Source organism: Aplysia californica, unplaced genomic scaffold (assembly GCF_000002075.1).
Source record: "Aplysia californica isolate F4 #8 unplaced genomic scaffold, AplCal3.0 scaffold00571, whole genome shotgun sequence".
Classification (NCBI taxonomy): Eukaryota; Metazoa; Mollusca; class Gastropoda; order Aplysiida; family Aplysiidae; genus Aplysia; species Aplysia californica.
In genome coordinates this window covers 321,648-332,004 of record NW_004797841.1, presented here as the reverse complement: position 1 = coordinate 332,004, position 10,357 = coordinate 321,648, and the positions used below count along the sequence as shown (strand labels likewise).

At 40.3% G+C, this 10,357-nt stretch overlaps 1 protein-coding gene across 1 annotated transcript in view; it reads left to right on the top strand.

The window, feature by feature from the left end:
• LOC101848543 (nascent polypeptide-associated complex subunit alpha) overlaps positions 1-9,938 on the top strand; it is a 12,209-nt gene extending 2,271 nt beyond the window's left edge. Inside the window, exons 3-7 of the mRNA XM_005107047.3 lie at positions 1,941-2,034; positions 3,408-3,538; positions 4,075-4,203; positions 5,173-5,295; positions 9,775-9,938. Coding sequence (XP_005107104.1) covers positions 1,941-2,034; positions 3,408-3,538; positions 4,075-4,203; positions 5,173-5,295; positions 9,775-9,789 — 492 coding nt within the window. The 3' untranslated portion in view covers positions 9,790-9,938. The remainder of the gene's footprint in view (positions 1-1,940; positions 2,035-3,407; positions 3,539-4,074; positions 4,204-5,172; positions 5,296-9,774) is intronic.
• Positions 9,939-10,357: the final 419 nt, after the last annotated feature.

Here is a 10,357-nt window from a genome sequence, read left to right as displayed (position 1 = left end):
TTGTAACCTTTTTCATAGCATTCTTTTACTTGCTGTGACAGAACGCTTGCTACATTTCTTAAGTTGTAACATAGGGAGGGATAAGAAGGGCTAGTGGATGGTTGGCGGGTGCTCTGGTGTGGTTTTCTCCTTCTTTCTCATCAAACATCTATCGTCCTCATATCTCTTTCTTTTCTTTGTATGTTACTCTCTTTTGATTTTGTTAATCTTTAGCACTTACATGACATAAGGGGGGTCTGAGTGTGTAAGTTGTGCATTTTTGTGGTGGAAAATTTGTTGGTTATTTTTAGTAGAGACGGGCGGGAATCGCTTTTTTCCTCCCGAGTGAGAAGACCGAGAAGGTGACCTACTTCTCGCCAGGACCGGTCCCAAGAAGTAATTCTCGTCTCGTGTCCAATTTCTCTTCTTGCCCCGTGGGACGAGCAACTCGTTCGGCGAGAAGGCCGGCAGTGATGGGGATCTAAACTAGGCTAGCCCTGTTGTGCAGGCGGTGAAGGAAGGTAGGGAGACCTAGGCCTAGGCCCTGATCAACTCCCCACTCGGCCTCGTCTTGCCACCCTCCCCGCTCCCTTTCAGTTTCACACGCAGGACGGCACGGTGATGGGTGGCACTGTCTGCGTGTCATTTCTCGCCTCTCACTCTCACTCTCGTTGCTGTTACTTGTTATGTTAAGCCGATGAGCAGTATCTCTTATCGGTACCGGGCAGTAGTTTAGTGCCCGGGCAGCGACGGGAAGGGCATTTCTAGCGAGAAATGAGTGCTCGTCTCGTGCCCGCCCCTATTTTCTGGCATTACTGTTTACGGACTTGCTGAAGCTTAAAAACTATGAGCTTTCAAAACAGGATTTGCAAATATGATGATGAGAACGAAGCCCATTTATAAGTCAAGAGAGACCTATAAGAAATATTTCAGACATTATTGTAGAAGGTGTCCTTGGGATAGACTGAGTTTATTGCTTGCAGAAAAGAGTTTGTGAAGGGTTTAAAGGGGGTTTACTTGTCCTTTTCCAATCATCTTGATCAGCGGCATACGTAGTCTGATTTTTTTTCGTTTTGAGAAGTGAGCGAGCTATGCAACTGCTAGCCACTATTTGTGTGGTTTATTAATTTGAATTTTTGTTGGAACATTTGTCGCCCTCTTGCTTTGGGATGAAATATTTATGAGTCGTTGATGGTTGTGGCTTTTTGAACTCCAATCTATTAGTTGAAATTTTTTGGTTACTCTGTCGTTTCTATTGTACCCCCTGGGGCAGTGCCACTGACTGTAATGTCTCTAGGCCATTCCCAAACAGGGGACATTTCTCGTTCAAAGTTCAAGCACAGTAGAATTGTAAATGGGATTCATCATGTCACGCTCATCACTGTGCCTGATCTACAACAGGGAACTGCTGCTTTTTCTTTCCTAATCCTTACTATATCTATTGTCATTTTCCCCTACTTCTTTTGTATGTTTGTCACACTGTTGTGACCCGCTATTTTCGGGGTGACTTGATAGTCGGAGCAGACGTGCTGTTGAGGCTAGACAGGTGAGCAGAGTAAATCTGATTCTCTGTAAGGACTTCTCTGTTGACACCCACCCCTTGGCGCTCATATGATCTTATGCAGTTGCGAGCGCCGTAAAACCCTCTACTGTAATAAAAAAGTTTCTATTGGTATTTATTTTTGCATCTCAAAATGCAGACTGTTGTATTGATTTGTTTCTCATAATTTAGCGTTTCCCTGACTTTATCTCTCGTGGTGGGTGGGTGCACTGCTGTGGTTTTCTTTTTTTGTTAGCATCTGTGGTCCTCATCTCTCCTCGTTTTTTTGTGTGATTGTGTGTGTGTGTAAAGTGTGTTTGTTACTCTCTTGTGACACCTCTAATCTTCGGCATTTATATATGACCTTGTGTTGCAAGTGCTGTAAAACTCTTACTAAAACAAAAACCCACAACCTCCCCAGGTTGCTGCTGCTGCGGGCCTCCCAGAGGAGCTGGTCTCAAAAGCCAAACAGAGCAGGAGTGAGAAGAAAGCCAGAAAGGCCATGTCCAAGCTTGGTATGATGAAAGTCTTTTGTTTTAAAAAAAAATGTTTTTCCCTTTAAAAAAAAATATATTTGTTCTACTTAAGTGGCATTTGCAGATCTGCCACGCACTCTGATAAAATTAAAACTCACTGGAACACACACACACACACCCCAAGTCAAATAACCTCGATTGAAATTTGCATGCAGTCCTCTTTATTTTCTCGGACTTTCCATCCATCATTAGCAGCTATCATAAGTGACGTTAATTGGTCACTTAGAATAGTGCCCGGGTGGATCCGGTTGTTTTTCTCTCTGTTCCCCTGTTCGTTTCTATTTTATATCCCGACACACCTTTCTAAAAATAGTAATTTGTACACTGAAATTTTAATTTTAATAAAATAAAAACAAAATGGCAAGTAAATTGACTCCAGAAATAGTTCCTCCATCCCCCAAAAACACATTAGGGCGCCAAGATTCTGTCAAACACTCCAATTAATTACTGAGATGTCGTTGATTTTCTTATAAATAAAATGTTGTTACGTGGTCTGCTTTTTGAGAGTATTGTCCAATATATGGGTCATCCATGTTTTGCCGCACTTAACAATCCCACAACTTTTTTAAAGAACCGATTCTTTAAATAAAAACTTAATGCATAGAATAGAACATTCCTTCGTGGGTACCTAGCGAAAAATCAATTTTTCTTGGGCCTTGCTAATAAACGGGTTCCCTTTTTGGTTTTGAAGAGAGACACGTATTTTGATATACCGGTAATCTTAAAAAAGCCGGAGGTATGCAAATGGTCTAGATCTAGTGTGTGTTATTTTTTTTTCACGAATAAGGTACTTGAGCTTGTGGATGGTTGCTGGGTGCTCTACTATGGTTTTCTCCTTTCCTAACATCTATCGGTATATTTTTCCTTCTTTCCTGTCAATCAAACATCCATTGTTGTTTTCTCTCCATCTTTCTGAGAAAACTTTTGTCGTCCTCATATCTCTTCCTTTTCTTTGTATGTTACTCTCTAGTAACAGCTAGTCTTCCTCCCTGATATGACCTATTTGTGTTGCAAGCGCTGCCAAACTTTCACTAAAACTAAATAAAAACTAGAACCAAGAAACCACTTAGGTGGCTGGTTGGCTGGTGCGCTTTGCTCCTTCTTTCCTGTCAAACATCTATCGTCCTTATCTCTCCTACTTCTTTTTTGTATATGATGTTACTCTCTTGTAACACCTCTGTTCTTCAGCACTTACATGACTTTATTGTGTTCCCAGTGCGGTAAAACTCTTTAAAAAACAAAACAAAAAACACTTCTGTTTTTCTGTAGCACAGCTTCATGATCTGAGGTTCTGCAAGGTTCTCATGCTCTGGTTCTCAGTTGTTGATTTCTGTGTGTGTGTGTGTTCGCAGGTCTGAAGCCCGTCCCAGGAGTCATCCGGGTCACGATCAGAAAGGCTAAAAATATCCTGTTTGTCATCAGCCGGCCAGATGTATTCAAGAGCCCTGCGTCTGACACCTACATTGTATTTGGAGAGGCTAAGGTATTGTTGTTACTTGTCACTGAAGTGTGTTGATGGTTATGAATGCAGATAATTTCTATAGCGCCTACTCCTGTGCAGTACCAGTGGTAGGTGCTTTACGAAGCCTTCTTCTCAACACAAAACATTTCTGAGGGGGGGGGGGAGCTGGACTTTAAAAAATGGGCTTTAAGTCGGCCGGTTTCATTGAAAACTGCATCAGAACCACGAAAAGGGATATTACTGGGTGGTTGTTTTTTTTTCCACGTGGTGTTCATCTTAAGAAAAAAAATCACCAAAAATTGTCCAGAGCACCTCTATATATGAAATAGAATTATGTTAAAAAATTAATGAAGCTGAGGTGTGAACCCACACACCACCTTTCAACATTGCACATCTTCACAATGTGCACAACCACACACACACACACACACACGCGCGTTTTTGAACATGAATTACAATTACATAATGATGTGACAAGAAAGAAACTTCTCCCGACTACATGCCCGCTATTGTGTGGATATGCTTCTCATTCTTCATACTTTCTTGGCGTTCCCCAGATTGAAGATCTGAACCAGCAAGCCCAGGTAGCAGCTGCCAACAAGTTCAAAACGTTTGACGGTGCCGGGGAGCAGGCCAGCACCATCTCGCAACCCATCCAGGAGGAATCCGAAGAGGAGGATGAGGAGGTCTGTACTCGATCGTAATAAATAATGTAGATCAATTTTATGTAGCACCCTACGACCGTCCATGTTAACGCAGCTCTTGGTGCTTTAACTCCTTATCTCTGGCAAGCCGCTCTCAGCGGCTCGGGCACATTCCCTTTCGGCGACTTCGACGTCAAATTCCTTTTCCGCAATTGCTGAAAACAGGCCTCTTTTAACGGGATTTCGTTCATTCGATGTACTGTTGAAGTGGGTTCACTTGTTTTAATGACCAATTTAGTGACGGATATATATGTGTCAGTTTTAGATTTTGTACCTAAAGAGGGTTCCCCCCCCCCCGAGATAAAGAAATAAGGATTAATCTGATGAGTAGATCTGTGCTGCCCTAGAATATATAATGTAGATCGTTTGTTTAGCGCCTACTCCCGTGCAAACACAGCTCTTGGCGCTTGACGGAATTGTAAGTGCGAGTTTGGAAATGAACAATACTATAGTGTTGTAGGATCTGCTGGAATAACACTGGTTGTAAAATGCATAGAGGGTGCTGTAAAGAGTGGATATCATGGGTAACATAAATGCAACATGTGGCGTGTTGGTGGCCTTGTGGTTAAGCTACCGGACTCGCAATCGTGATGTTGCGGGTTCGGGGGTTCGAGCCGTGGGCCAAACGTTGTGTCTTTGGGAAAGGCACTTTACACGAATTTTCCTCACTTCACTTAGGTGGAAATGGGTACCCGGTAAAAGACAGCGAAAGATCTTGTTAGTATGTTAGTATTTTGGGGTCCATAAATGGCGGCTTGCTCTGTGTGCTTCCCAGGAATTTGAGATTGTTTCAGAATGCTCTCAGGTCTGCTGGGGTAATAGTATAGATTGTGAAGCGCTTAGAGCTTGCTGTTGAGCGGGGATTTGCGCTATACATATGCTATCTGTTACTGAACTTTCATTATTATGTTTATTATTGTTGTCATTATGTTGTGTTGCTTTCCCCCCCAGATTGACGAGACTGGAGTTGAACCTAAAGATATTGAGCTTGTCATGTCCCAGGCTAACGTGTCCCGAGTCAAGGCTGTCAAAGCGCTCAAAGATAACGGGAACGACATCGTCAATGCCATTATGGTAAGTGCAAGATGATTTTTGTGGGACTTGCATCTCTCGTGGCTTTTGTAGGTGTCGCTGTGGAAGTGGATGATTTTGTATGAGACTGGGCAGCAATAGTATAAGTGTCTTTATCTCCCCCTCCTTCTTTTTTGTGTTTGTTACTCCCTTGTAACACCTCTAATCCTCTGGCGCTCGTATGACCTTATGCAGTTGCGAGCGCCGTAAAGCCTCTACTAAAACTAAAAACTCTGTCTAAATATGAAATTTTTAGTGATTGACTGAAAAGAAGTACAGGCATGTACGCGGGCAGTATTGCATACAGACGTACATCATTTTTGGCGGCCTTTGCGATTACGTTTGTATGCAATACTGCCCGCGTGTAGTATTACTTTTTGGTGATATGTCTGCTTCTGGCGCTACTGATATCTGTCAAGGTTTCTTTGGGTACTTTACCTTTAGCTCTCCACTTTGCCCATCACTGGGCGCCAGTTGCCCTTGTCATTTGATAGAGGATAGTGTCAGCATAGCGCGTTACATAGTTGGGTTTGATGTCATGCTGGAAAAAAAAAGAAATTTTCTTGTTTGAGGACAAAAAATGTACAATGTATTTTCATTTCTTGGCTAAATATATAGTTAATGGTTTGTTTTTTTATAAACAAGCCAGTGTGTTGTTGTAAACATGTCTGCACTTTGCCCTTCACTGGGTACCAGTTTGCCCGAGTGATTTGTCTCAGAAAGTGCTACAGGAAATTGCTTGTAACCTTTTTCATAGCATTCTTTTACTTGCTGTGACAGAACGCTTGCTACATTTCTTAAGTTGTAACATAGGGAGGGATAAGAAGGGCTAGTGGATGGTTGGCGGGTGCTCTGGTGTGGTTTTTTCCTTCTTTCTCATCAAACATCTTTCGCTCTCATCTCTCTCCCCCTTCTTTTCTATGTATGTTACTTTCTTTTGATTTTGTTAATCTTTAGCACTTACATGACATAATTGTGTTGCAAATGCTGTAAAACTCAAACCCCCCCCAAAAATATTTGAAACGGTGGGCTTTTCCTCTTTTTCTGTCACATTTGCCTGTATGTTTGAGTTACTTACAATATTAAGAACGGGGGGGGGTAGGTGCAATATACAGGAAAGTAGGAACGTTTACTGAGTGGGAAACTTGAGGGATTACCTTCTCTGGGAGACAGTGGTGTGGAAATGGAAAACGAAAAAACTTTGGTGTGGTGTGGTTTGCTCGTTCTTTCTTATCAAACATCTATCGTCCTTGTCACTCTTTTTCGTTTCTCCGTAGTTATTTTCGAGTCACTATTTACACCACAAATCTTCAGCACCGATAGGACTTTTTTGTGTGTGTTTGTGTGTAAATGCTGTTAAACTTTTATGAAAACGTGTAAAATGTTCTCCATTCTTTAATGCACAAGAGTTTTGCAGTTTGGATTTGCTTTTGTTTTTTCTCTTTATTTAGTTTTGTCCATAGTTAAGGTTTTTGATCAACAGGCCAGTGTGTAGTTGTAAACATGTCTGCACTTTGCCCTTCACTGGATACTTGTTTGCCCGAGTGATTTGTCTCAAAAAGTGCTACAGGAAATTGCTTGTAACCTTTTTCATAGCTTTCTTTTACTTGCTGTGACAGAACGCTTGCTACATTTTAAAAAAGTTTTTAACATAGGGAGGGATAAGAAAGGCTGGTAGGTGTGGTTTGCTCTTTCTTTCTCATCAATCATCTATGGTCCTTGTCACTCTTTTTCGAATCTCTAGTAACACCTAAGCGTTGGCACTGAGAGGATGTTTCTTTCTTTTTTCTTTTTTTTTTTGTGTGTTTGTAATTCCTGTAAAACTTTACTTTAAAGGGGTGGGGGGGGGGGGTAGGTGCAATCTACAGGAAAGTAGGAACGTTTATTGAGTTTGAAACTTGAGGGATTACCCTCTCTGGGAGGCAGGCTGGAAATGGAAAACGAAAAAACTTAGGTGTGGTGTGGTTTGCTCCTTTTTTCTTGTCAAACATCTATCGTCCTTGTCACTCTTTTTCGTTTCTCCGTACGTTATTTTCGAGTCACTATTTACACCACAAATCTTCGGCACCGATGGGACCTTTTTGTGTGTGTTTGTGTGTAAATGCTGTTAAACTTTTATGGAAACGTGTAAAATTTTCTCCATTCTTTAATGCACAAGAGTTTTGCAGTTTGGATTTGTTTTTGTTTTTGTCTCTTTATTTAGTTTTGTCCATAGTTAAGGTTTTTGATAAACAAGCCAGTGTGTTGTTGTAAACATGTCTGCACTTTGCCCTTCACTGGGTAGCAGTTTGCCCGAGTGATTTGACTCAAAAAGTGCTACAGGAAATTGCTTGTAACCTTTTTCATAGCATTCTTTTACTTGCTGTGACAGAACGCTTGCTACATTTCTTAAGTTGTAACATAGGGAGGGATAAGAAGGGCTAGTAGGTGTGGTTTGCTCCTTCTTTCTCATCAATCATCTATGGTCCTTGTCACTCTTTTTCGAATCTCTAGTAACACCTAAGCTTTGGCACTGAGAGGATGTTTCTTTTTTTTTTTTGTGTGTGTGTTTGTAATTCCTGTAAAACTTTACTTTTATGGAAACATAAATGTACTCCCTTTTTTTAAATCGGCCTACTCGAGTTTTAGAGTTTGGATTTTTTGTTGTTGTTGTTGTTGTTGTTTTTTTCTCTTTATTTAGTTGAGCTTGATGGTCCTGCTAGTGGAAAAAACCAACTAAATGTTTTTGTCATAGTCATAGTTAAGGTTTTTGATAAACAGACAAGTGTGTTGTTTTTAACATGTCTGCACTTTGCCCTTCACTGGGTAGCAGTTTGCCCAAGTGATTTGTCTCAGAAAGTGCTACAGGAAATTGCTTGTAACCTTTTTCATAGCATTCTTTTACTTGCTGTGACAGAACGCTTGCTACATTTCTTAAGTTTTAACATAGGGAGGGATAAGAAGGGCTAGTGGATGGTTGGCAGGTGTTCTTGTGTGGTTTGTTCCTTCTTTCTCATAAGACATCTGTTGCTCTCATCTCTCTCCCCCTTCTTTTCTATGTATGTTACTTTCTTTTGATTTTGCTAATCTTTAGTACTTACATGACATATTGTGTTGCAAGTGCTATGAAACTCCAATAACAAAAATTATAGGAAAGGTTAATTGAGCTTCATGGTCTTGCTAGTGAAAAAAGAACAGCTAAATGTTCTTTTCATAGTCATAGTTAAGGTTTTTGATAAACATTCCAGTGTGTTGTTGTAAACATGTCTGCACTTTGCCCTTCACTGGGTACTAGTTTGCCCGAGTGATTTGTCTCAAAAAGTGCTACAGGAAATTGCTTGTAACCTTTTTCATAGCATTCTTTTACTTGCTGTGACAGAACGCTTGCTACATATATGATGTTATGACACTGTTGAGATTGATTTGTATGGATCTCTGTACGCTCAATTCCAGGTGTCTGAAAATTCATACATAAATTTTTTTCGTAGGTAGTCGTCAAGGCACCTCTGTTTGTTAATGTGGGTCGTGTTTTTACATTTTTTAGATTCAGTTTTGAATTGTAACATTCTTTTGTGTCTTTTCTTTCTTTATACCTTTTGTTTCCTTCCACCAAATAACCGGAGGGGGGGGGGGGGTATTTTAATGTTATTTAGAAATGTTTTTTAAGAACAGTTTTTTTTTTACCACAAATATTTAACATTTTAATCGAAATAATGACCAAGATCAAGCCATGGTGTGAATTGTTGTGAATGCAACCACTTGTGTTTCACACATTTGGCCGCCCTAGTACAACAACCCTGTACCTCCCCACAAAAACAAAATTTTGCAGGAGAAGGAAAAAACTTTGTCAATTTATCCAGCAGTGTTTTTAAAAAATGAAAATCTGAATGTTACACTGTCGATGTTTATTGAGCTACATGTCTAAAAGTTTTTAACACAAAATCCGCAACGTTACATCATTTAGTAGGGGGAAAAAGCAAAAAAAAAAAGTGGGTTTTTTTTTACATAGTGTGAGTTACTTTGCTCAGGGTTGTTGTACTCAGGAGATGATTTGTCTGTCCCTAGCGTGGAGTTAACCCATGCTTGACTCTGTTCTCTCTAAAAGTTTGTAATTGTTGTCATTGTTGGGTGGGTGGTTGGCGGGTGCTCTGGTGTGGTTTGCTTCTTCTTTCCTATCAAACATCCATCTTCTTCATCTCCCCCTCCTTCTTCTTTTTTGTGTTTGGTACTCTCTTGTAACAGCTCTAATCTTGTGGCACTTTATATGACCTTATGCAGTTGCCAGCGCTGTAAAATCTCTACTCAAACTAAAAAAACATCTATCTTCATCTCCCCCTCCTTCTTCTTTTTTGTGTTTGTTACTCTCTTGTAACACCTCCTGTCTTCGGCACCTTATGACCGTATTATAATAATAAATAATAATATACCTTATTGTTCTGCAAGTGCCGTAAAACTCTTACTAGAACAAACAATTAATTTGTTGCGGTTTTGTTCCTTCCTCAGGAGTTGACGATGTAGCCTTCCCGCCTGCCTGCCTGTGATGTGTTTTGCTGCGTGTGATTGGTCTGCGTCTGAGGAGTGTGCCTGCTTGCTATATATTACCCCCCACCCCATTTCGTTATCTTTAATTAATAAAAAAAAAAAAAGAAAATCAAACTGTACAAAAAGGTGTTTCTGTTGGTGTTTTTTTTTGTGTGTGTGCGTGTATATTGTTTAGATTTAGAGTGTTGCTGTATGTGATGTTGAAGAAATAGCTATATTTATAATTTATAGGTCTATACTTGCATTGCTGCTGTAAGCTCACAAAACACCTTTTTTTTTTTTTTCATTTTGGCGCCACAATTGTTTATTTGCTAAGTCTAAAACCTTGTCAAAAAATAATAATAATGATAAAATAATAAATTGCATTTATATAGCGCATTTCCACAAAGAAGTGCTCAATACGCTGTACAATAATACAAAGAACATATGAAGCGCACAGCTCCTATAGTAATCCTCTTTCCCTCTCTCTCTCTCTCTCTCTCTCACTAGTCTCACTCTGCCTCTCTCTCTCTCTCTCTCTCTCTCTCTCCAGTAGCCTACATCC